Source organism: Dama dama, chromosome 15 (genome assembly GCF_033118175.1).
Source record: "Dama dama isolate Ldn47 chromosome 15, ASM3311817v1, whole genome shotgun sequence".
Lineage (NCBI taxonomy): Eukaryota > Metazoa > Chordata > Mammalia > Artiodactyla > Cervidae > Dama > Dama dama.
Window position 1 is genome coordinate 35,190,334 of NC_083695.1, and position 27,871 is coordinate 35,218,204.

Genomic DNA, 27,871 nt, shown 5'->3' on the forward strand with positions numbered 1-27,871 from the left:
TGGCATCTAATTTGCTTCCTAATGTTTTATAAACTGTGAACATGGACCATCTCTGTGACAAACGATCGTGTAACTATCTGGTTGACAAACTGCTGATCTATCAAAACAACCATGTAGATACAAGGTGGAGGAACCATTTTGGAGAGTGGAAAATGATTCCTATAAGTCTTAAGATCCTGTGCTTGCTAGTAAGTAAACTCTGAAGTGTTCCATGCTGAAGCAGTTTCACTGACATGGTGTTTAGTTTGATGTCTCCACGTTGGACTGACACTAGAACACTAAACTGTGGGCTTGATAAGAGCAGAGTCACAAGTCAAAGAGAATTTTACATTTGACTATACTCAGTTACCACTACATGAAGGAAAAGAAGGTATTCTAAATGCTACAGGCAGTTCAGAGAAGTATTATTTGAAAAGGGAATAGTAGAAGGGGGCGGTGGCCCCGGGGGAGGGACGGCCGGCCGATCTGGGGAGGGGACCACAGAAGTTCCAGATGCTCCAGATGCTCCTGATGCTGCCGGTGCAGGGACCAGAGTTAAGCCGCTGACCCACCCACTTGAGGATGGGGGTTACTTTTTGGGAGGGAGCAGAACAGGACTGCGAGGGGAAAGAAAAGAGATCCTGTTTGCTGCGGGGAATGGATTGGAAAAGAGAAAGCAGTGGTAGAGCCCGTGGGAGAGTGTCGCAGAAGCCCAGGTCAGCTTCTAAGAATCAGGCATCGGGGGAAGACGCTCCGGAGACTGTGAGGCTGGATTGATGAACGAATGGCGTTGTAGAGTACACTGGAGTCCTGGGAGACGCCTGGAGGGAGGGCTCCGGCGGCTGTGGGGGAGACAGAGACACGGCCGACAGGCCCGGGACTGCCTTCTGCTCGAACCTGCAGTAGAAAGTCGGGGCTCCGGGAGGAGCCGGCATCGGGCACGCAGCTGCTTCTCTCAAACCCCGATGCTCACAGCGGCCCCAGGCCCCTCTGTCCTTCCTGAGACAGGCCGGGCTGTGACTGCGCCTGTCTCCATCTGAGGGGCCGGCGGAGCGCAGCGCCATGGAGACTGGGCCCCCGGAAGGCAGGAAGGGGCCCGCGCCCAGGGAGCTGCCCCCGGCCGTGGGGCTGCTGCTGTCCATGGCGCTCATGAACGTAGTCCTCTACCTCTGCCTTGACCGGCTCGTCACCGCGCCCCGGGGCCCCGCGGAGCACCCCGGCCGCTGCCCGCCCGGCCACTTCAGCACGGGGCAGGTGACCACCTGCTCCCCGTGGCTGTCCTGCGAGCAGCTGAGGACGGAAGTGAGGCCGCTGAAGCGCGTCGGGGAGGGAGCCGTGAAGACGGTGTTTCTGTCCGAGTGGAAGGAACGCAAGGTGGCCCTGTCGCGGCTCACCAGGCCGGAGGTGAGAGATGATTTCCTGCCCGGGCTGCAGATGCTGCGGGCGCTGCAGAGCGGGCACGTGGTCACGCTGCTGGGCTACTGTGAGGATGACAACACCATCCTCACCGAGTACCACCCCTTGGGCGCCCTGGGCAACCTGGAGGCGACGCTGAGCCTCGCCAAGTACCGCAGCCTGAACACGTGGCAGCACCGGCTGCAGCTGGCCCTGGGCTACGTGGCCGTCCTCGACTTCCTGCACTGCAGCCCCCTGGGCACGCTGGTCATGTGCGACTCCAGCGACCTGCCCAAGACCCTGTCCCAGTACCTGCTGACCGCCAACTTCAGCATTGTGCTCAACGACCTGGACGCCCTGCCGCTGGTGAACCGTGGCTCCGGGGCCCTGGTGAAGCGCGGCCACCGGGAGCTCCGTGGGGACTTCGTGGCCCCAGAGCAGCTGTGGCCCTTCGGAGAGGACGTGCCCTTCCAGGACGACCTCATGCCCGCGTATGACGAGAAGACTGACATCTGGAAGATTCCCGACGTCTCCAGTTTCCTCCTGGGGCACGTGGAGGGGAGCGACATGGTCCGATTCCACTTGTTTGACATTCACAAGGCATGTAAGAGCCAGGTGCCTGCAGAGAGACCCACCGCTCAGGCCGTCCTGGATGCTTACCAGAAGGTTCTGAATCTACTCAGAGACATCGTGACGTCTCAGACTAGAGAGATGCTGTGAAAGCCAGGGTGGTCGCCGAGGGATGGAGTCAGGGGACAGCCGGAAGAGCTGCCCCGGTTTTGCCCTGATGGAAGATGTTAGCGGCTCTGCCCCAGGTTCTTCCTCTCCTGACCGCCCGGCGGGAGTTGCTGAGCAAGAGCACACGGGCTTGCCGTGAGCCTGGCTGCAAGCGAAGGTGGAGAAAAGCAGTGAGTCGGACCAGTATCTGAAGGAAGTAACAAAATTGGAGCTACAAAGAGGTGTCCCTAACAGCTGAATCTGTAGGCTTGTAAGAAATGTGCGTGGAGAGGTTTTTAAGTGGCAGTGTGGGGAAGAGACAAGCGGTGGTTCTTGCTTTGTCAGCTGAGTATCTGCAGTGTACTTCATGGTACCGAGGAGATGTCACTGTGTTTCAGGTGACTGCTCAGGGCCACGCCTGTGTCATCCACGTCCCAGCGAGCTAGCATGCATGCTCTCTGAAACCTTGAGTGGATAAAGAGCTTTGAAAATATCATGTATGACGGAAATCCCATCTGTGTTACTACTGCCTCGGATGGTGCTTGTGAAATTCCTCTTTACCTTCCAGCTGGATATTTATAATGTGCTCAACATTAATTATCGTGAACATTTTACACCAATAGTGTCTGTCACTCACTCATTAATGGAAGGCGTTGACAGACTTTCCACTTGAGTTGCATGATTGAATCCTTCCAAAAGCTTTCCTTGGTCTCTGTCATCCTCATTTGCAGGGGAGGAAGGATTTGGTACATATTGATCACTACCAGTGAGGGGGTTACAGCTGGCATTGAGGGCAGAAAGGCTGTGCACAGACCTCGTGGTCACCGGAATTACAGAGAGCTGGCCCCGCCCCATGGTCTCGGACTCAGTGTCTCGGTGGAGTCTCTGCATTTCTCACTGGTTCCCTGGTGATGCAGGCAGTGCTGCCGGTCTGGGAACCACATTTCGAGAACCAGTGTCCTTACCTATCCAGGCAGTAGACAGGGAGTGTGGTCAGTATTATCCTTGTTCTGCCTCCCATGGTGATTGAGTCCTGGGAGTCCTATGGTTGGTCAGAGAATACGCTTGCCCAGAGTATATTAACTGCTGCTCTTAGTTATAAACATGCTACCAGAACCCACGAGGATGGCTGTAATCAAAAGGATGGTCAGTAACAAATGTCGGCGAGGATGTAGAGAATTGGAGCCTTCATACGTTGCTGGTAGGAATATAAAATGGCCCGGCTGCTTTGGGAAACAGTCTGACCATCCTCAAAAGGCCAAAAATAGAGTTATCGTGACCCAGCAGTTCCAGTTCCCAGTATTTATCAATGAGAATTGAAAACATGTCCATAAAAGAACTTGGACCCAAATATCCATAGCAGCATTATTCATGATAGACAAAAGATGAAGATGTCCATCCGCTGGTGAATAGATAAAAGAAAATGTGGTCCCTCCATACAAAGTGGTAACATTCAGCCATGAAAGGAGTGTAGCACTTGGTCATGCTCCAACATGGATGAAGGTGCTAAGTGAAAGAAGCCATCACAAAAGACCACATGCCGTGTGATTCCATTTATAGGAAATGTCCAGAATCAACAAACCCACAGAAACAGAAAATAGTGGTTTCAGAGGGGCTGGCAGGGGCTTGGAGTTGAAGAATGGTGGGGTGCTTGCTAATGGATACAGGGTTTCTTCAGGGGGATGAAAATTTCCAGAAATGGTGATGGTTGCACAGCTCTGAATATACTAAATAACACTGAATTGTATAAAAGGGGGCAATTTTATGGTTTGTGAATTATATCTCAATAAAGCTGGAAAAAAAAAACCCAAAAAAAAGAAAAGGGAATAGTAGGAGTAAAAATACCCTATTACATCATAAGAAGAAATATATATTGTTATTTTTTATTAAATATAGATAATATCTGTTTATATTTTCATTCTCCCTTTAAAAAGTCATATATTTACATATTTTAAGACTATAGAATAATATGATAAGGTAGTAAAATTTAAATATCCAATAAAGAGTTTAAAAGTTAAATTGCTGTATCAGAGGACAAGAAACATTATAAAAATATTGTTAAAAATTTCCCACATATATATTTAGTTAGTCTTATGATTAATTATTGTTAGCTGCCACTATTAACTATCCTCCTTTTTGGTTAAATTATAGGATTTGGGTCAATGAAAGGTAAATAATATAGAATAATATGTGATTTCAAATACAAATGAAATCTTTATATTTTTATGTTAAAGTAATCACTTCCTGGCAAATAGGGAAAAAGTGAAAGCAGAATTAAAAGACACTTTCTCCTTGGAAGAAAAGCTATGACAAACCTAAACAGCATATTAAAAAACAGAGACATCACTTTGCCAACAAAGGTCTGTCCAGTCAAAGCTATGGTTTTTCCAGCAGTCATGTATGGATGTGAGAGTTGGACCATAAAGAAAGCTGAGAGCCGAAGAATTGATGCTTTCAAATTGTGGTGTTGGAGAAGATTCCTGAGAGTCCTTTGGACTGCAAGGAGATCAAACCTGTCAATCCTAAAGAAAATCAACTCTGAATATTGATTGAAGGAGTATCCAATACCTTGGTCCACTGATGCAAAGAGCCAACTCATTGGAAAAGACCCTTATGGTGGGAGATATTGAAGGCAAAAGGAGAAGGGGGCGGCAGAGGATGAGATGATTAAATAATATCACTAACTCAGTGGATATGAATTTGAGTAAACTCTGGGAGATAGTGAAAGAAAGAGAAGCCTGGCATGCTATAGTCTATGGCATCACAAAGAGTCAGACATGAGTTAGCGACTGTATGTATTATTTTGAGAGTGGGTTCTGGTATGGATGCACCCTCGGTTGGCTCTCAAAAAACTTAGTCATCCTCCTTGTAACCAGTGTGCTTTTTATGAGCCTGTCTTGTTTTAACGCAGGAAAGCAAGTCAAATTCTCATTAACTGCCTTTTATAAACAATCCCTCCCGTTGGCCATTGACTGTAATGTAAGTCAGTTTTGTGTTGTTCTTATTGATTCCACATAAGAGTGGAAGCAATGTTTCTAAAATCATTTGTATGTCACTTAGGAATCTTTTAATGTCATATTAAAATGTCATTTATTTGAGATTGGTTGTCTTTATTTTTTTGTCACGCTAACTGAAAAAAATGGAAAAATATCAAGTTTTTAACTCTTTCAGTGAGAAGCCAAAGTGGAATTGACAGTTGTTCATAGGTATCACTATTTTAATATGCATCACCTACCTGCAATTTCTCTTTAAATATATTCCAAGTAATTGGGAAGCTGAACTCTTATTTTCATAGTTGTGACCCTCACCTACCCTCCCTTAACAACCCATATTCTCTTTTCAACCATTCTTTCTGATGTTCCAAGCCCTTGTGATGTACTTTTTCCATGTTATCTAATCCTTCCCACATGGAAACCCATACTCTACTTCCATATCCTCACCTCCCACGTCACTGCACTTAGGACAGAATATCCACTTCCATTAACTTTTGCAATTTTGTCTTACTCCTACCTATACTTCAAGGTCCTGTGAAAATGTCCTCCATCTCACACAATCCTCTCCAGACTATATTCTAGTTATGTACTTTGATATTTCCATGTCTTCCTGCTTACCTACCATCTTGCAGTGCTCTGTGAAGTTCCACTTATGTTCTCAGGTGGATTGTGAGGTAGGGATTATGCCTTGTTCTGTCCTTGTATTCCCAAGAAATACCTAGAAAAGAGCTAGGCAGGTTGTCATTGTTCAATAACGATGATGGATTGGTTCATTTATATGATGGTTTGTGCGAAATATAATGAGGGGGGTAGGCAAGTAATAATATCTCTTCTCATGGAAACCTTGTCCATAATGTTTAGCAGGATATGAAAGAATAAGGCCTTGTTAAGATGGAGAAATGGGGGAGGGTAGAAAAAATAATCACAATCCTGACTCCTCAGCTCAGGTTTTAGCTCGTACCTTACTACTTCTGGGTAGGAATTTTACACTGTATAAAATACACACATATGTTTGTGGGCACATGCACACATGTGCACACACACACACACACACAGATGGGGTTTGGCCTTGAGTTACATTTTTACTTTGACACAAGTACTCTTTAGCAGCCTAGTCTAAAGTTGGAAGAAAAGCCACTCAGTGTCTAATTGAGTTATGAGTTGGAAATGAATTTCACAACAAACCTCAGTGATTTTCCACCAACCATACCAACCCAAAGACAATTTCTAATCACTTGGTAGCCATCGTATTGCAAAAGAAGCAGAACAAAGAGGTGTGCTGCCTGTTTTGCTTACATTTATGAAAACCCACTGAAAGGGGAGTGTAGAAAGTAAACGATCCATGGTAAAGCATTGTGAATGAAAGCAGAGATGCTGTGGTTAGCTGGGCTTCTCAATTCCTCAGATTCTCAAAGCCAGGAGAAAATTTATCATCTTCCACTGAGACATAAACTAAACTCTTTTGGTCATTAATCTGCAAAGTTGATGCCTGCCATGGTCATTCATCAAAAATTTGTGGAGTGAGTCTGGTGGGGCCTCTGGGATATCCGCCTTTGAAATCCAAAGCACTGTTTCGTCCCTGGAGGATGGAGTGACTTTCTCCCCTCACTGAACATCTGGAAGGGAAGTTTCTGCTTCTGCTTTCCCCTGGGCTGAGTCAGGGCCGGGAAGGGGCAGCCACCTTTACTGAATCATGTTCTTGGACTGAAAGGTTCTGAATACTCTTCCCTGCGCTGCCAGGGGAGGAGAAAGAAGAGAAATACTGCACTGGAGAGACTGTTTAGAAGGCACTCTTTTGCCTGGGTTACAGTTAACCACAGAAAAAGGACAATTACTGTTTTTATAGAGGCAAAAGTCTCTACATTTACCATGGTGAGAAATGAGTAGAATCCTCAAACTACAAGTCTTAATTGTCTATAAATAAATCAAGGAATGGTCCTAGGATCTTGAATCTGAGCTGAATTCACAGCCCTGTCTCCAGGCTCAGAGACGAACAGACAATTTGATGAGAATGGGCGTTTCCTACAGAGAACATGCCCTGCGGCTCCTGGGATGTCTTTTGTCTCTCCAGTTACCGTGGCTGCTGACGCTTTGTCCTTAGCTGGAGGTTGCCTGGAACCTTCCAGGCCTCCTGTGAATTGGCCCTGCTCCTTTCCCAGGCTTCTGTTCTCTATCCTCAGCTCTGCACATAACCCAGCCACAGTGGCCACCCTCCTGTGTTTTGAGCACGTGCTGTCTTCTCCACATATGGCTTTTCACCCTGATTGGAGGTCCCTATGTGAGGCTGGCTTCTTTTTGTCATTGTGGCTTCAACTCTAGTGTCAACTCTTCAGAGAAGTCTTTTCAGGCCACTCCCTGTATTTTTGTTTTTAAAATTTCATTGAAGTATAGTTAATATATCGTGTTGTGTTTAATTTCTGCTGTATAGTAAAGTGACTCAGTTTGTAAAATTTTCTCATTCTTTTACATTATAGTTTATCATGGGAAATCAAATATAGTTCCCTGTGCTATTGAGTGGACCTTGTTAGTTATTCATCCTATATGTAATAATTTGCTTTTACTAATCCCAAACTCCCAATCCTTCCCTCACCTGCCTCCCACCAGCAGCCATATCTCTGTTCTCTGTATCTGTGAGTGTGTTTTTGTTTTGTAGATATGTTCAGTTTTGTCTTATTTTAGATTCCACATTTAAGTAATATCACATGGTATTTATCTTTCACTTTCTGACTTACTTCACTTAGTATAATAATCTCTAGGTCCACCCATTTTGCTGCAGATGGCATTATTTCATTCTTTTTAATGGCTGAACCCTGGGATGGGAAGATCCCTGGAGGAGGGCATGGCAACCCACCCCACCGTTCTTGCCTGGAGAATCCCCACGGACAGAGGACTCCATAGAGTCTATGGACTATAGGCAAAGAGTTGCACATGACTGAAGTAACTTAGCAAGCAAGCATACAACATTACATTTACCATATCTTCTTTATCCATTCATCTGTTGATGGACTTTTAGATTGTTTCCATATCTTATCTATCATAGATAGTGTACCTATGAACATAGTGCACTTGTATCTTTTCAAATTATAGTTTTAGCTGGGTATATGTCCAAAAGTGGGATTGCTGGATCATATGGTGGTTCTATTTTTAGTTTTCTGAGGAATATCCATACTGTTCTCCATAGTGGCTGCACCAATTTATATCCCCTTCAACAGTGCAGGAGGGGTCCCTTTTCCCCAGCATCCTCCCTAGCATTTATTATTTGTAGACTTTTGATGAAGGCCATTCTGACTGGTATAAAGTGAAATCTCATTATAGTTTTGATTTGCATTTCTCAACAAACTGTGGAAAATTCTTAAAGATATGGGAGTACCAAACCACCTTACCTGCCTCCTGAGAAATCTGTATGCAAGTCAAGAAGCAAGCAATAGTTAGAACTGGACATGGAGCAACAGACTGGTTCCAAATTGGGAAAGGAGTATGTCAAGGCTGCATATTGTCATTCTGCTTATTTAACTTATATGCAGAGTATATCATGAGGAATGCCGGGCTGGATGAAACACTAGCTGGAATCAAGGTTGCTGGGAGAACTATCGATAGCCTCAGATATGCAGATGACACCACCCTTATGGCAGAATGCAAAGCAGAACTAAAGAGCTCCTTGATGAAAGTGAAAGAGGAGAGTGAAAAATTGGCTTAAAACTCAATACTCAAAACACAAATATCATGGCGTCTGGTCCTGTCACTTCATGGCAAATAGATGGGGAAACAATGGAAGCAGTGACAGACTTTATTTTCTTAGGCTCCAAAATTACTGCAGGTGGTGACTGCAGCCATGAAATTAAAAGATGCCTGCTCCTTGGAAGAAAAGCTATGGTCAACCTCGACAGCGTATTAGAAAGCAGAGACATTACTTTGCCAACAAAGGTCCATCTAGTCAAAGCTATGGTTTTTCCAGTAGTCATGTATGGATGTGAGAGTTGGACTATAAATAAAGCTGAGTGCTGAAGAATTAATGTTTTCGAACTGTGATGTTGGAGAAGACTCTTGAGAGTCTCTTGGACTGCCAGGAGATCCAACCAGTTCATCCTAAAGGAAATCAGTCCTGAATATTTAGTGGAAGGATTGACAATGAAGCTGAAACTCCAATACTTTTGGCCACCTGATGCAAAGAACTGACTCACTGGAAAAGACTCTGATGCTGGGAAAGATTGAAGGCAGGAGGAGAAGGGGACGACAGAGGATGAAATAATTGGATGGCATCACCTACTCGATGGACATGAGTTTGAACAAGCTCTGGTGATGGACAGCGAAGCCTGGCATGCTGCAGTCCATGGGGTTGCAGAGTCAGACATGACTGAACAACTGAACTGAACTATACTTAGCAGTGATGAGCATCTTTTCATGAGGCTACTCGCTTTAAAGCCAAACCCACATATACACTAGTCACTCTCTATCATTTTCGGTGCATGTCACCTTCTGTTCCTCCCTCCCTCCCTTCCTTCCCTCCCTCCTCTTGTTTATCTTCCTCTCTCACTCCAACCTCCACTTAGGTGTAAACTCCAAAAGAATAAAATCCTGTCCGTCTTGTTCACTGGGATGTATCCGTGGTGTGTATTCACTCTTTTTTTGAACAAATGGTTTCTTTGTTCTCTGGGTGAAAGTTTAGTTGAGGGTAGCATGATACTTATGGGAAACTTTTTTCTTTTCATATTTAAAAGAATACTTGGATTGACATATTTTAGGTATAATTTACTCAGACATTTTCTCTTAATCAACTTATTTATTCATTTATTTATTCACTATTTCTTAGGTATTTACTATATGCTAGATAACTTGGCAAGATACCACAGATGTCAGAAATGTTATGGCCATCTGAAAGATATCATTAAATGGAGAGAGACACATTTGAAAATAAATTTTAATATTTTATATCAAATGTTATATCCAGTTCTGTCTTTCTAACTTTCAATTTTCTTTTTCTAACCAAACTGATTTCTTACTGCTCCCACTCTATACCCTCTAGTGAGGTTCTCCCCCAGCTATAACTCATCTTTGCTTAGTTACTTTATCCTTGAACTGTCTTCCCTCTGCTGTTTTCTTATTCACATTTTGTGCATCCTTCAAGGCATATTGAGGAGTTTCCTCTCCACAGTATGTGTGCTCAGTCACTAAGTCACTTCTGACTCTTTGTATCCCCATGGGTAGCCCACCAGGCTCCTCTGTCCATGGGATTCTCCAGGCAAGAATATTGGAGTGGGTTGCCATTTCTTCCTCCAGGGGATGTTCCCCACCCAGGGATCAAACCCACATCTCTTGCATTAGCAGGCAGACTCTTTACCATCTGAGCCACCAGGAAGCCCCTTCCTCTTCACTGCAGGCTCCACAACCCTATCAGCTCTGGAGCTCTTCCCTTTAGCCCGTATAGCATGGATCTTCTAAAAGTGAGCCCTTTCCACTGATGATGATTTTGTTTGGATCCATATTTGTTCTATGTCTGTTCATACTAAAAGCCCAACTCAATTCTAACTTCTCTGAGAAAGTTAACCAGTTTCATAATCCTTCTAAGTCTCTGCCAGTATCACAGGTACTGTGGAGAGTATTGTAGCAGTCAATAAGTTCTCACTGATTGATTGGTGTCGAAATTGGGTTGTCAGTTCCAGATGGGGTGCTGAATGAGAGCGGGTCTGGTAAAAGACTCTTCAGCATTCAGCCTCCCTCTAGATCAAGTACAGGCAAAGCTTACGGTGAAAGGTGGTGAAAGGCAAAATTCCAATAGCACAACTATTATTAATCTACTTAAGCCATTAAGTGTTGTCCAGTGTTAGATTGGACCGGAAATCCTGGTTTTCAACTCTTTCCTATTTGAACGCCCGAGAGGCTGTCAGCAAGTAAGAGGAAATGCGGAATTGGCTTTCAGTGGCCTGAAGAGAGGAGCTTAAATTCCTAGATTTATGGCTCTGCTTTACCTGAAACTTTTATTTTGCTTTTCCTTTTTATGTAGCAATTGAGTGTACTATATTCCAGTTGGTGCTGCTTAAACATTCTAAGGAAACTATAAAATTAAGTATCAACCAATTTGTACAATCATGTTCATAGGGGTCTTTATTGAACAATCCACTACATGGGTGCACCCTAGAAGCCCCAAAATGTATGACATTTTCAGAAGGGATCTTAGACTGAAGGAGGTAGAATTTCTAGTGTGAATGGTCTGTTTGTAAACTCTAAACTCAATTATTCTAGCTTTTCAAATTCTAGTAGCAGAGGAAAAGGCAAGCAAAGTAGAGTAGTAGGGTTGTGTCTTCATTCCACTCATATGCCGTCTTGGGGTACATGTGGCTTTTTCTCTTTGGCCAAAGTTTTAGGACTAACATATACACATTACTGTATATAAAATAGATTGCCAGCAAGGCTCTGCTGTATAGCACAGGGAACTATACTCAATAGTTTGTAATAACCTATAAGGGAAAAGAATCTGAAAAAAAAGGATACATATGTACATATAACTGAATCACTTTTCTGTACACCCAAAACTAACACAAACTGTAAATCAGCCATATTTTAATAGAAATAAGTAAATAAGAATAGGTTGACCTAAATATCCTCAGAAATGATTACTACCTCTAAACTTCTATGTATCAACCCTTCTTCAGACAATAAAAGTGAACATCCAAAGGCTACTTTGGCCAAAAAGAAATTATATGTCAGTGTCACTAAGCATGCCCCACATTTCTAGGAAGGCCCCATAGTATTCTTTCCTTTGAACTTCCTGGTTTCATTCATATTCTGAAGAGAAGTGAAAATCGCTTGGTCGTGTCCAACTCTTTGCGACCCCATGGACTGTATAGTTCTCCAGGGGTATTCTCCAGGCCAGAATACTGGAGTGGGTAGCCTCTCCCTTCTCCAGGGGATCTTCCCAATCCAGGGATCGAACCCATATCTCCTGCATTGCAGGCAGATTCTTTACCAACTGAGCTATCAAGGAAGCCCTATGTCCCCTTTATTGCCTGAAGTAAACTCTATCTATTTTGGGGGGCTCCAAAATCACTGCAGCCACGATATTAAAAGACATTTGCTCCTTGAAAGAAAAGCTTTGATCAACCTAGGCAGCATATTAAAAAGCAGAGACATTACTTTACCGACAAAGGTCCATCTAGTCAAAGCTATGGTTTCTCCAGTAGTCGTGTATGGATGTGCGAGTGGGACTATAAGGAAAGCTGAGCACCGAAGAGTTGGTGCTTTTGAACTGTGGTGTTGGAGAAGACTCTTGAGAGTCCCTTGGACTGCAAGGAGATCCAACCAGTCCATCCTAAAGGAAATCAGTCCTGAATATTTATTGTAAGGACTGATGCTGCAGCTGAAACTCCAATATTTTGGCCACCTGATGTGAAGAACCGACTCATTTGAAAAGACCCTGATGCTGGGAGAGATTGAATGTGGGAGGAGAAGGGGACGACAGAGGGTGAGATGGTTGGATGGATTCACCAACGCAGTGGACATGAGTTTGAGTAGGCTCCAGGAGTTGGTGATGGACAGGGAAGCCTGGCGTGTTGCAGTCCATGGGGTCCCAAAGAGTCAGACATGACTGAGTGACTGAACTGAATTGAATTGAACTGAAATGCTCTTTCCTTTGACTCTCCATGGCAGTCATTTCCTTCTCCATTCATTTGCCTTTTATAAAAAATTATTTAATGTGTGTACTTTTTATTTTCCTAAGTTGACTTTAAGCTATAATTGGGGTTGAACCATGCCTCATGGTAAACATTTGCTGCTATGCATGCACTTGAGCTGACTCATCTTGTCTCTAGCAAGGTGAATTTTACTCTAGCAAGCGTACAACAAGAGAACTCCAAACAAAGGAGACAAAGAAAATCTAGAGGGATTCTGGTCATTTAATAAGAGCTCTCAAATGGGAAAATGCTTCCATTTTGGTCCATAGCATGAAAATTATTTTGGATGGTTTTTATTAATTTTTCATCTCTTCCTATTATTAGAAGAAGTCTTTGTTTATATGTTAACCTCCTCTAAATTCAACAAGGTTAGGATCTTCTTAAGGACTAAGACTATATGGTATTCTTTATGTTCTCAGCCTCAGTTGGGTTACAAAGTGAATGCTTAGTAAATAGTTATTGAAAAAGCATAAATGAATGAATAATCTTCAGGCCAAAGCTAGGAATTCTATTAAAGAAAATATTTAGACTCCATGACCCCACACTTAAAGCTGTTAATGCTGTTTATCAATTTTAAGGGAATATTCACTAATTAGAAGGGTCCATCTTCTATATTGGGAAGATTGTTAGATTAAATAAAACGTGGTGACAGGGATCTATAAGTTTACACCTTTGTATTGGTTAGCCTAGGAATAGCTTCTCAGAAGACACTTTCTATTCAGTTTCATTTGGCAGTCTTGATCTCGGTGGAAGAACATGCCTTAACACTAATAATAAGATGGGATGATTTAGTTAATATCATCTGACACTCTATTTGAGATTTGGGATATACTGTATATAGGGTCAGTGTTCCAATTTGTCAAAAATGTTAAAGTAGTATCAAACTTTCATAAAGGAAATTATTCATATAATTTGCATGAAAATGTTTATTCTCTGTATCTATAACATTATGAATGAAAGTAAAACAAACAGTAGTTAGGATATAATATATAAGTGAAAGTGAGGTCGCTCAGTTGTGTCCTACTCTTTGCAACCCCGTGGACTGTAGCCCACCAGGCTCCTCCATCCATGGGATTTTCCAGGCAAGAATACTGGAGTGGGTTGCTATTTCCTTCTCCAGGGGATCTTCCTGACCCAGGGATCGAGCCCAGGTCTCCCGCATTGCAGGCAGATGCTTTAACTTCTGAGCCACCAGGGAAGATCCTTATAATATATAAAAAATATAATTAAATATTTAATCCCCTTTGTTTAGGAATAACTTTTACAAGTTCTACCAAAAAATTCTGCAGATAAAAATGGATTAAACTGACTAGGAAATATTAGATGTACAGTTGAACAATTAAAAATCAAACTTACTAGCAATGAAATATTTGTAAATAAAAATATTTGGAGTTAAAATTGTATTACTTGTTGAATATTGAGTATGATCATACTGTCTTTCTTGTACCTTCCTTCCAGAAGATATTTCAGTATTTCTAGAAATAAGTTTTGTAGTTTTTATTATAAATATGAAAATATGGTAGCTATTCCTTGGTTCAGCAATTCTAATTTTAGTAATCTATTCTAAAGACAATGAAAGATAAAACCAAATATTTAGTTAAATGGCTATAAGTAATTATTTTAAAGACTTTATTTTTTCACAGTAGTTTTAGGTTTATAACAAAATTGAGAGGAGAATACAAAGATTTCCCTTTTTCCTCTGCCACTACACATGCATAGCTTCTTTCTCCAGTATCAACATCCTCTACCACACTGGTGCATTTGTTACAATTGATGAACCTACATTGACACATTATCACTCAGGGTGCATAGTTTACATTGCAATTCACTCTCGATTCTGTATATTCTTTAGGTTTGGAGAAATGTATAATAACATGTATTATATCAACCAGTGGTATATCGTATGGTTTTCACTGCCATAAACATTCTCTGTGCTCTATGCTTCCCTTGTTCCCTCCCTCACTCCTCCCCTGGCTATCACTGGTTTTTTAATGTCTCCATAGTTTTGCTTTTTCTAGAATGTCATATAGAATCATACAGTATTTAGCCTTCTCAGATTGACTTCTTTCACTTAGTAATATGTATTTAAGGTTCTTCCAAGATTTTTTGTGACTTGATAGCTTATTTCTCTTTGGCACTGAATAATATTCTATTATTAGGTAGATGTAATGGATGTACTACAGTCCCTTTATCCATTCACTCACTGACTGATGTCTTGGTTGTTTATAAGTTTTGGCAGTTATGGATAAAGCTGCTGTAAACATCTGTGTGTAGGTTTTTATGTAGACATAAGTTTTCAACTTTTTCAAGTAAGTAATAAGGAGTCTGATTGTTGGGTCATCTGATAAGACTATGTTTAATTTTGTAAGAAGCTCCAAGCTTTCTTCCAGAGTGATTATACCGTTTTGCATTTCCACCAGCAATGAGTTACTATACATACTACTATACATGTTCCCTTACTATACATACTCATTACCATTTGATGTTGTCAGCATTGTCACATTTTGGTCATTTTAATAGGGGTGTATGGTATCTCTAGTTTAGTGTTGTGTTAATTTGCATTTCTCTGATGACATGTGGTATGGAGCACTTTCTTATATGCTTGTTTGCCACCTGTATGTCTGTTTTAATGAACTGTCTGTTAATATTTTTGGACCAATTTTTGATTAGGTTGCTTGCTTTCTTATTCTTGAGTTTCATGCCTTTTTGTATATTTGGGAGAATAGTCCTTTATTAGATGTGCTTTTTGCAGATATTTTCTTTCAGTCTATTGTTTGTTTTCTAATTCTCTTTGACATTATCCTTCATAGAGCAGTAGTTTTTAATTGTAATGTAGTTCAGCTTGCTATTAATTTCTTTCATAGGTTATACATTGGGTCTTGTATCAAAAAAGGCATCACCATACCTAAGGTCATCTAGGTTTTCTGTTATATTATCTTCTAGGGGTTTTATTTTTACCCTTAGGTCTATGATCCACCCTGAGTTAATTTTTGTGAAAGATGTAAGGTCTGTGTCAACATTATTCTTCTTTTGTATGTGGATGTCCATTTGTCCCAGTACCACCTGCTGAAGAGACTAGCTTTGCTTCATTGTATTGCCTTTGCTCCTTTGTCAAAGGTTAATTAACTATATTTATGGGTATGTATTTCTTAGCTCTTTATTCTGTCCCATTGTTCTAATTGTCAGTTCATTCACACTGCCTTTCACATACCACTTTGTCTTAATCACTATAATTTTATAGTAAATCTTTAAGTTGAATAGTGTCAGTCCTCCAGCTTTGTGGTTTTTCAATAGCATGTTGGCTGTCCTGGGTCTTTGGACTCTCCATGTGAACTTTAGCATCTTTCTGTTGATATCCACAAGATAGCTTGTGTAACTTGCTGGGCTTTTTATTGGAATTGCATTGAATCTCCAGACCAAGCTGAGAAGAATTGACATCTTGACAATTATCTATGAACATGGACTGCTGCTGCTGCTGCTAAGTCGCTTCAGTCGTGTCTGACTCTGTGCGACCCCGTAGACAGCAGCCCACCAGGCTCCCCCGTCCCTGGGATTCTCCAGGCAAGAACACTGGAGTGGATTGCCATTTCCTTCTCCAGTGCATGAAAGTGAAAAGTGAAAGGGAAGTCATTCAGTCGTGTCCGACTCTTAGCGACCCCATGGACTGCAGCCTACCAGGCTCCTCCGTCCATGGGATTTTCCAGGCAAGAGTACTGGAGTGGGGTGCCATTGCCTTCTCCGTGAACATGGACTATCTCTCCATTTATTTAGTTCTTCTTTGATTTCATTCATCAGAGTTCTGTAGTTTTCCTTGTTTAGATCTGGTACATATTTTGTAGAATTTATACCTACGTATTTTATTTTGAAGATGTTAATGTAAATAGTATTGTGTTTTTTAATTGAAGTATAGTTGATTCACAAAATTATATTAGTTTCAGGTGTACAACATGGAGACTCATGCTCTTAATCAGCTAAGGCAATCTTGTTGCTATGAGAATATGCAGAAGATCTACCCATCACTTACTTTGGATAGGAAGGGAGGAGCTTGTCAGGAAAGACTTTCTGGAGAGAGTGATATCTAAAGTGAATTTGAAATTAACAGAATATGGTTTGTGACTTGAAAGATGAATAAAATGTGTTTAACTGAATTGTGGGGTGGATGTCTAGAATGGTAGGAGAATGCCCTAGGAGGAGGACATAGCATGTACAAAGTTCTTGGGCAAGAGAGCTCAGCATATACAGGCAACTTCAAGGAGCTGGCCAGGGCTGGAATTTAGAGCTGAGATGGCAAGTTTCAAGTGACAAATATGGATAGATGGATAGCAGTAAAATATAAGGGCCTGGAAATCTAATTTGTATTAAAGAGTTTGGTCACCAAAACTGAGAGATTGCCTGGTCAGTGATGTCTTTGAATTGATTCTTCCCCCTCTCCCAGTAATTAGCCATACATTTATTTTACATTCGTGTTTTTTTGTGGTAAAATATAACATAAAATTTATCATTTTGATCACTTATAAGTGTGCAGTTCAGTGGCATGAAGTGCAGTCATATGTTGAACAACTATGGGTATCCATCTCTAAAACTTCAACACCTGGCAAAATTCAAATTCTGAACTGTTACACAGTAACTCCCCATTCTACCCTCCCCCAGCCCCAGCAGCTACCATGCCACTTTCTGTTTTTATGAATCTAACTATTCTGATGCTGCTGTTTAGTTGCTAAATTGTGTCTGACTCTTTGCAACCCCATAGGATTGTGGCCCACCAGGCTCCTCTGTCCATGGGGTTTCCCAGGCAAGAATACTGGAGTGGGTTGCCATATCCTTCTATAGGGAATCTTCTTGACCCAGGGATCAAACCTGTGTCTCCTGCTTGGCAGTCTAATTCTTTACCACTTAGCTACCTGGGAAACCCCCTAACTACTCTATGTACGTCATGTAAGTGGAATCCTTTAATATGTCTTTTGTGACTGATTTATTTTACTTAATATAGTATCTTCAAAGTTTATCTGTGTTGTAGCATGTTTCAGAATACTTTCCTTTTTAAGGCTGAATGGTATCCTGTTGTATTTATATACTGAATTTTCTTAATCTATTTATCCATTTATAAACATTTGGGTTGCTTCTACCTTTTGGCTACTATGAGTCAAGCTTCTATGAAAATGAGTGTGCAAATATCTTTTTGAGACTCTATTTTCATTTCTTTTAATGTCTACTCAGAATTGGAAATACTGGATCATGCTGTAATTTTATTTTTAATTATTTGAATAATGCCATACTGTTTTCCATAGCAGTTGCACCATTTTACAATCCCACCAACAGTTCACGAGAGTTTCAGTTTTTCTGTTCTCATGAATCAGTTCAATTCAGTCACTCAGTTGTGTCCGACTCCTTGCGACCCCATGAACCACAGCGTGCCAGGGCTCCCTGTCCATCACCAACTCCTGGAGTCCACCCAAACCCATGTCCATCGAGTCTGTGATGCCATCTAACCATCTCATCCTCTGTCATCCCCTTCTCCTCCTGCCCTCAATCTTTCCCAGCATCAGGGTCTTTTCAAATGAGTCAGCTCTTCACATCAGGTGGCCAAAGGATTGGAGTCTCAGCTTCAACATCAGTCCTTCCAATGAACACCCAGGACTGATCTCCTTTAGGATGGACTGGTTGGATCTCTTTGCAGTCCAAGGGACTGTCAGGAGTCTTCTCCAACACCATAGTTCAAAAGCATCAATTCTTCTGCACTCAGCTTTCTTTATAGTCCAACTCTCACATCCACACATGACCACTGGAAAAACCAAAGCCTTGACTAGATGGACCTTTGTTGACAAAGTATTGTCTCTGCTTTTTAATATGCTGTCTAGGTTGATTATAACTTTCCTTCCAAGGAGTAAGGGTCTTTTAATTTTATGGCTTCAATCACCATCTGTAGTGATTTTGGAGCCCAGAATCTTGTGAATACTTGTTACTTTATTATGATTATTTAATAATAGCTATCCTAATGGTTATGAAATGGTATCTCATTGTAGTTTTGATTTGCATTTCCTAATTGCAGTGATATTGAGCATTTTCTCATTTACTTTTTGGCTGTTTACATATCTTCTTTGGAGTAAAGTCTATGAATTGACTCTTTAGAATAATCCCTCTGAGAGTGAGTAGAAGGATAGGAGGAGAACAAAGGTGGAAGTAGGGATACCAAATAGGAAGTTGTTGCAGTAATCCAGCCAATAGATGGTAAGGTTTCAGTAATGCAACCAGTGTATTGGTATGGGGGTGATGCTGGTGGTGAAATCCAGAAGGTCAAATTGAAAGGATTTAGTGATAAACTGAATTGCTGATAAAACAGAGCAAAAAGTCAGTGATGCTCCAAATTGAGTGAATGATGGCACCAAAGCCTGGTTGTTAAAATATTAAAATACTTTCATGGAAGCTCCCTAAGATCTCCTGGAGTACCCCTTTATTGCTCCTCCCACTCAGGCCTTTATCCTGAAATTCCCAAATTGCCAATATGCCCTTTGATCCTCCTAATTAAGAGTTAATACTTAGCCCATTTGAGTAGGGGTGGAGCTCTGAGATCCTGCTCCAATTCAGTGGTGAGTGTCCATTCTGATTGGTCATGCTCCCTTCCTACTGATTGTTGTCTTTTTGTGCTGCCCTTGGATGGTAGGACTATTCACTGACGTACCAAGGCAGAAAAGATTTTCAGGAGATGTGAAAGAGATTCATCAGAGGTGGTGAGTTCCATTTTATGGTCTGTTTGTATATTCCTGTGGAGATAGTTTTCTTGGCTCTAGGGAAAGACATTTGGGAATTTTTGACATATGAAGATTCTAGAATCCAAGAAGTTACCATCCAAAGGAAACATTTTTCCTCTGCAATAACTCCATTGTTTGATAAAATTACCCACAAATTGGCAACTATAAAGAAGAGTAGAACTCTTATTAATCAGTATCCTGTAGAGGTCATCTGTATTAGAAATGAATATTGGCAGAATGTTGTACCATTCCCAGAATTTCTGGAGGGGTCTGAGAAGGAGCATTCTTCTTTCACTGCAGCAACTTAAGCAACTTATTCCAGAGAAGGTGGTTGTTTTCTTGCTCCTTGACCACTGTTAGCTGTAGACAAAGAGTCTGGTCATGTGCCATTCTCTCCTTGATGAACAGCCTACAATTTTACTAGAAGCTGACGAGGCTTTAAATTTCAACCAGGAGCGATGTCAGTGTTTCTGCCTGCAGGACAAGTAAGGATATCCTACTATGTATTTTATTGGCAATCCTGGTAGCATTTTCTCCATTGGTGGTTTATGTGTAATAGAGACCGAACTGCAATTTTCTGACCTGCCAAGATCCATTATGTCTGGTAACTATAGTTTATGCTTGACAGGATCCACACATAGGGTGGAAAGCCATGCAAATTAAACTAAGGTTTAGGCTAATTTTTGGTAGTGAAAATTATTCTCCCTTGGTGACCTTATTCAGCATGGAATAAAACAACCAGAAAGCTATTTATGCGGTCCAGTCTTCTTTCTTTAATCTAAATAATAAAAGTCTTTGGATCAGCCTTGCTCCTGAGTCTCATGACTCTCCTGTCTTTCATAGAGTCTAATCTTTTATGGTCATAAGAAGCTTTTCATGTGAATAGATTGGTGGTCAGTTAATAAAATCCTTTCTTCAGAATAAATGCTCTTGGTCTGTTTTGAGATCTGCGCAAATTCCACCTTGGTACTTTGGCACAATTTTTTTTTTTAATGTCCCCATTGCCTTGGCTATTAAAGTTAGTCTTGTTTTTATTGTTGTTTAGTTGCTAAGTCATTTCTGACTCTTTTGTGAACCCAGGGACTGTAGCCTGCCAGGCTCCTCTGTTCATGGGCTTTCCCAAACAAGAATACTGGAGTGGGTAGCCATTTCCTCCTCCTGGTGATCTTCCTGACCCAGGGACTAAACTCACATCTCCTGCCCTGGCATGAGAATTCTTTACCACTGAACCAACAGGGAAGCTCAAAGTTAGTCTTACATCAGAATTATGTCTCATTGTTGATAGAACTGAGAGTATTGACAGGGAACTCTAGTAATATTGATGATAAATTAGGGGAAATCTCAGTTGATTATTTAGTATATTTAATGGCCCATTCTGGTGATGACTTGTATTAATATATCTAGTTTGCTTAGCTTGGTCTCCAATATTTTTTTGACAGCCCATCTTCATCACCAGTGGACAGGAAAGGTAATATTAACTACCCCATTTTATGGTTGAGAAATTTTAAGACTTTTTAGGTCAAGGTAGCAGATTGTTTCTAGATGATGGCTCTAGAATTTTGTGAGACAGAGGAACATGCTGGCCATGCTTCTTTTAATTGCCATTTATAGCCCAACACATCAGAATAAATAGGGTGTTACTGGGTGTGATGCAATAGCAAAGATAGGATATTTTAACTTAAAAAGTCATTGTCAGAAGCTGAAACTTAAAAAGGTGCCATTTGTAGACATGACACTTGAGGAGAGGAAGCCACAGGTTATTGGGAGATTCCATCCGGTCCATTGTCTGAGAATCTGCTTTGGAGACCTGAAGGAAGGCAGCCAGGTAGAACCTAAGAGCCCAAATGTCTTGGCTCACTCTCCTCTTTCTGCAGGGACAAGATTCTTCTGTTTTTCATGAACAACCCTGTTTTTGTCAGCCATTAGAAAACATTCGACAAAGATAAAAATTGACTTTATGAAGATTCTTCACAGGCATCATGTTGGAAGAGAATGCATATTCTAAGGATTGAGAATCTTGATTTTATTTATTCACATTGAAGATGTACTACATCCAGTTAGGGCCCTGTGTTCTCAGAGTCAGCTCACTCAGATTTATCATGGACAACAGTGAAAGGATATTCTAGGAAAGAGAATACCCTTTCTGAGCAAGCATGGGGGAGGCATGTGTGACTCTTCACAACAAACTAAAGGGAGAATCACCACCACCACCACTATTACCACTCCACCTCCTCCACTATGGTTATTCTTATTCATTTTAGGAAGGGAGGATGTCATTGTCAACCTCAATCTGCTCTCTTGTTATATTTTAGTAATTGATTGGGTAAGAGTGTGCCCAGGCATGTGTTAATCACTGAAGTGTGTGAAGGCCTATAATCTCTCCTAGGGCTTTCTCCCATTGTCATTTCCTGAGAGGTGTTAGGCGTTACACATGCACACAAACACACACACATACACATACACAGCATATGAAATAAAATTCAAATCAAACAATGAAAAAGATGTGATTCATCTCTTTTATGTCTTCTTTTGGGCTTAATTCCCAGAAAGAGAGCAAATCTAAGAAGAGAAGTAGGTTTTTGAGTTCTAATCATACTACTTCTAAACTCTCCACTTAATGCTACCCCCTGATCCTCAAAAGGGAAATAGATCCACATCACTGAGGTTAAATAAAACACTGCAGGAGAATAACTACAGCAGGAGCAAGCAAGTACAGTCTCCTCTGGGGTAAAGTGAGACCAACCTGAATGAATTAAACCATATTTCTAGTAAATGATCAGCTCCAAACCTTCAGCACTCCTACTCAATTATGCCATCCCACTGTATCCTTGGCTGGCTCTTATTACTGCCTTGTTATTGCTGCTTTTTTTATGTAACATGCATCTTTGGATTCATAGTTCAACTGTCTCAGCCAGAACTTCTTCTGTGGTTTCTTTAGGAGGCAAATATAGGCATCGTCCCTCTGTCCATTCAACAGAGGTGATCAGGATGGGGGTGAAATGCAGAATTGGCTCATCGGAGAGTAGCTTTGGCTCTACTCCAAAGTCACAAATGTTGTTACCTTTAGCACTGACTGTAGTCACTGTTGAGTATATTTTAAATTCTCCCCAAAAGGGTGCTGCTGCCATACCATATGAATTAGAGTCATTTGTGCTCTTTTCCTTCTGTGTTACTTTTTCCTTTTCTCTGATGTGTGTTCAGATCACATTCCCATATTTTTGCCACTTGGTCTAAAACTTACATTCGATTATTCTAGCTAGATTATCAAATTCTTTGTTGTTGTTCACTCAGTCGTGTATGACTCTTTGTGACCCCGTAGACTGCAGCACCCCAGTCTTCTGTGTCCTTCAGTATCTCCCAGAGTTTGCTCAAACTTGTGTCCATTGGGTTGATGATGCCATCCAACAATCTCATCCTGTTGCCTCATTCTACTCCTGCCCTCAGTCCTTCCCAGCATCAGGGTCTTTTCCAGTGAGTCAGCTCTTTGCATCAGGAGGCCAAAGTATTGGAGCTAAAACTAGTAAATATTTGTATGTCTAAATCTAGTTTAGTGCCTGGTAATCATTAATTACTTATCACATGAATGAGTGAATATTTTCCAACATTTATAGGCAATCAAGAAATCATCATTTTCTTAAAGAAAGAAGCAGTGTGAAAACATGATATTTAATGGAACTGATGGGAATAAAATATAAACCACAGAACTGTTAAGAGCATCAATCAAGAATAGCACCTACAGCATTTTATTTTTATTGTATTGTATTTTGTGGACTCTATAATACAAAAAAAAAATTCTTTGTGAAAAGAAAAAAATTAGAACTCAGTTGATTGGGATTGATTAGTCGGTTAGGACTAGCATCCTACTATGAGCTATGTTTTCCCCCCTGAAACTCATGGGCATTTCTGATTGAAGAGGATTCTGGAAGCTGTCATGTTTGAAGGATTAGAAAAAGAGGACATTCCACACAGGTCCTCCAATTTGTATCCTTCTTCCTAATTAACTATTAGTCTTTTGGAGGGGAACCACTGGAGAATAGTATGGTTGTGAATATACAAGAGCATCACTAAATATATGGCTTTTGAGTATTTTTTTTACTCAATCAACCTGCTTTTCTGGTGAATGTAATCCCAACTTGTCTTGCTTTAAAGATCAGATAAGGAAACAGAATCAGTTTGGGTTTCCTGTTCCAGATTATTAAAACAGAACCAGAAACACCGCATGGCATGGCGGTGGCGGGGAACAGAAGTACGGACTCCATTATTCTTTGTCTCTTCTTTTCCCTGGGGAGATATTGGCACCCAAATATTCAACAATAGGAAGACATTTGGAAAGCACCCTAGCCAAAGGATCTGTGGTTATTGGGAGTCATAAATCAGATAGAGGGGGAGAGACCATATGGTTGGGGAGGAAAGTGACGATGCCGTTCTTTCAGCTGAGGCTGCTCAGATGCTGTCTTTTACCCAGTAGAGTAAGCACTTCCATCCCACCCCTTTTTACTCCCCCACTGAACCTTCAAGAATGTCAGATGAAATACCATGCTTTCTTTCTAAATACTTCTGAACCAGGAAGATGTCAATAATCTGGAGGGGATTTAGGCAAAAGCCAAAGAAATGATTAAAGAACTGGGGATGCCAGCGATCCAGTGGGTGATTCCTCTAGACCTGACATATGAGAAGACTGTCAAATAACTGGATGTGTGTTGTTTGGCTCAGGGAAGACAAGAAGGTGTGGGCTAACTTGTCTCCAATTGAGTTGCCAACAACCAATAAATTATTGTGTCTTTTCCCCTCCACCTGGACTGTCAGTATTTATTTTTAAAGTTTTGTTGAAAATAGTTGTCTCAAATTTATTTGCTCTCATTTCCCAGAGCACCTGAATCATTGCAGACTCTCTTTGCCTCAGGCCTCTCTGAGTTTTAGAACAACCACTGTGGCTCCACACAACTCTGCTTTACCCAGGAAAAGTGTCTCTGGAGACAAAGATGGGCCTCCTCTTTTCCTGCCAACTTGTTTAGACATCAAGAGGGTGAAATTGAAACCTCTTTCATTGGAGACATGTCACCTCCTGTGTTTATTTCTGGTCCCCCTTTTAGGTGTGTAAGCAAAATCTTCTTACCAAACCATCTCTCAGGAGGCAGATCAGAAATCTGTCTTTACCATTAGTTTAATGAGCAAGTGACCAAGGCTGCAGTGGAAGGAATTGGTTAAGCTGTTGCAACCAACCAGACCAGAGTGCTTCACTCAGTGGTCACAGGGTCCCACACAGCTTCCCAGGAGACCTGGAGCCAATGAGGCCCTGTTTTTATTGGCCACCTCCTCTCTTAGGCTGGGATCCTCCATGCTGAGCTTCAGACTCAGTGACGGTTATGGAGTCATGTGTCCAACCAGGGAAGAGGGGTGGGGGCTGCTAGCACTGGGAGTCATAGTACCTTGCCCTTGACACTCCATATTCATGTTTGTTTAATTTCCTCACTTTGTGGGGAGAAAGATGAAATAAATAAGGCCAACTGACCACTCCATAAATTGTTTCTGAAGTTTGGCCAGACATAAAAGTCTACCTTCCCAAGCCACACAACATAATTTATTTTATGACTCCCTCTCGACCTCAGGTCCGGGCTAACCTTGAGTTGAGAGGCTGTGCCTTTGCTTCCTGGTGCTGGTGGTCACAGTGTGTCCTTTCTTGGCAGTGGCCATGGGCCCAGCAAAACAGACCTCTGAAAAGCAAATGGATTAATCATTCTGAAGGCATGCTCGCCTCAAAGTTGCCCTGCAGGACGTCTGAGAAGCAGAGAGAGGAGACTGTTGTAGTTCAGAAATGGCAGGAAGAGATGTCTGAAGACTCACAAAAAGAAGGGAGAGAGGAAAATAAGAATGAGAGCTTTTAAATTGTACATGCTAGTGTTTTCACTAAACCAGAGAGTATTACAAAAAAATATATCGCCACTCCTATAACAAAAACTGTGATGAGTCCAACCTTTTTATTACAATCAGGTTTTCTCTAAATATATTATGCCCCACAGGTCAAAATGATTTACTTCTCTATTTTGGGACATCTGAGTTCTATTCTACCGTTGCCAGTATGTTTTCAGCCGTGCCAAAACTGAGCAGGTCTGCGGTTCCTTTGTAACATCAAAACGGAGACATTTATCATTGAGATTTATCATGGGACAGCCTGCCAGATGGTTTGGGTATTTTAAAGGTGAACTGCATGGGTCTTGATTAGCTCACGTGGACTTCTAGCTAAAGACAACTCTATCACTTGCTCAGTGTAAAGACACTGGATTCCCCTCCACCCAACCCCCTCCCTCTGTTCTTCTAGTTAATGCGGAAAATATTAATGTAATGGCAGATGTGGCATAGATTGTCATTTCAGGAAGAAAACCAAGCCATAACCAATTCCACTGATTGCATTCTAATTATAATGTGACCTCCTGTTGTTTTGCATAGAGGCAGTATTCATTTCAGTACACCACTGTAAAACTTGCCGAGTCAACGACCCTCAAAGGGGCAATTGTAAGATTTAAACTTGGATTTTTTTTGCTCATACCAAAGACTTTTATTCTGCCAAGTCTCTGCTGATTGGGCCAGAAAGAATGCATTTGATTATATAGACTAAACTTATTGGGAACAGAACCTTTGTACTTTGAAATGCTTTTCATTCAAATTACATTCAGACATTCAATCAACATTGATTATGATATGGATTGGCAATGCGAATGCCTTGGGTTTTTGGTCTGGCTTAAAAGTTTCCTCACTAGATAACTGCAACCAGGAAGCCAGCTGAGGTTCTTTAACCTTAAAATTGAGTTTCCCACAAGAAGAGGGTTCTCTACAAAGACCAGGCAGGGTTTACTTATTCCCATCTAATGCAGTTTCCTAAGATAATTTCTTTACTTGGCAATTTGGGGTCTTCAAATTTAATCAGCTTCTAGGAGCTATGGGGTATCTGTGCATATTCTTGTTTGTATTAAGTGAAATGTATCCTTGACTTTGTACGTGAAAAACTGGGAGAATTCATCTTAGTCCCAGGTTCTAGGTTCTAGGTCATGGATTTTGCATAGTGGAAAGAAGTAAGCACTGTGTAAGAATTCAGGTAGCAAAGATTCTAGTTACAAATCCTGTCTGTATAACCTAGGGCAAGCCTCAGTTTTCTCATCTGCAAAATGAAGTAGTAATAATAAGTGGTCTTAGGGTTCAATTCATAATGTAGGTGATTAGAAAATACTAAGAAGAAATATAAAATTACTCTTCTTATCATTATTATTTATAAGTCATTGTAGATATGTGTATTTGTTGGGACCTTTTCCCTGGGGCTAGACCTCTCTCTGTCTCTGGAAAAATCCTGGTGAGACCAGTGGTCTTTTGGCCAAATTCATAGACATAGTCAAGTTTTTGTTTTGACTTGGAGGTTCTCTTAAGGTCCTTCCAGATTCTAGCTTGAAAGTAAGCCTGAAATTCACACAAGAGGAGCAGAGTTGCCAGGTATCCCTCATTCCAAGCTGATGAAATAGTTTCCATAACTCTATTCTCTTCATCCAGTCTCATGCCATCAGCTATCACCTGTGTGCAGGTAACACTCAAATATAATTTCCAACGTCAGTTCAGTTCAATTACTCAGTCATGTCTGACTCTTTGTGACCCCATGAACCGCAGCACACCAGGCCTCCCTGTCCATCACCAACTCCCAGAGTTTACCCAAACTCATGTCTGTTGAGTTTGTGATGTCATCCAACCACCTCATCCTCTGTCGTCTCCTTCTCCTCCTGCCTTCAATCTTTCCCAGCATCAGGGTCTTTTCAAATGAGTCAGTTCTTCACATCAGGTGGCCAAAGTACTGGAGTTTCAGCTTCGACATCAGTCCTTCCAGTGAACACTCAGGACTGATCTCCTTTAGGATGGACTGGTTGGATCTCCTTACACTCCAAGGGACTCTCAAGAGTCTTCTCCAACACCACAGTTCAAAAGCATCAATTCTTCGGCACTCAGCTTTCTTTATAGTCCAACTCTCACATCCATACATGACTACTGGAAATACCGTAGCCTTGACTAGATGGACCTTTGTTGGCAAAGTAATGTCTCCAACACCACAGTTCAAAAGCATCAATTCTTCGGCACTCAGCTTTCTTTATAGTCCAACTCTCACATCCATACATGACTACTGGAAAAAGCATAGCCTTGACCAGGCGGACCTTTGTTGGCAAAGTAATGTCTCTGCTTTTTAATATGCTGTCTAGGTTGGTCATAACTTTCCTTCCAAGGAGTAAGCATCTTTTAATTTCATGGCTACAATCACCATCTGCAGTGACTTTCTTGAAATTAAGCATTTCCTTGTATATGCTCACCTAGGATAGTGTTCTAGAAGCTCAGTTCA

The 27,871-nt window shown here is 41.4% G+C and overlaps 2 protein-coding genes across 4 annotated transcripts in view; both read left to right on the top strand.

Annotated features, from left to right (window-relative positions):
• The window catches only part of LRMDA (leucine rich melanocyte differentiation associated), a 1,173,646-nt gene that overhangs the window by 960,747 nt on the left and 185,028 nt on the right, over positions 1–27,871 (top strand). The gene's annotated exons all lie outside the window — the stretch shown is intronic.
• On the top strand, positions 814–2,094 carry LOC133070635 (protein O-mannose kinase-like). The gene has a single exon (XM_061163022.1). It carries the CDS (start codon positions 1,042–1,044, stop codon positions 2,092–2,094), a length of 1,053 nt encoding a protein of 350 aa, XP_061019005.1. The 5' UTR covers positions 814–1,041.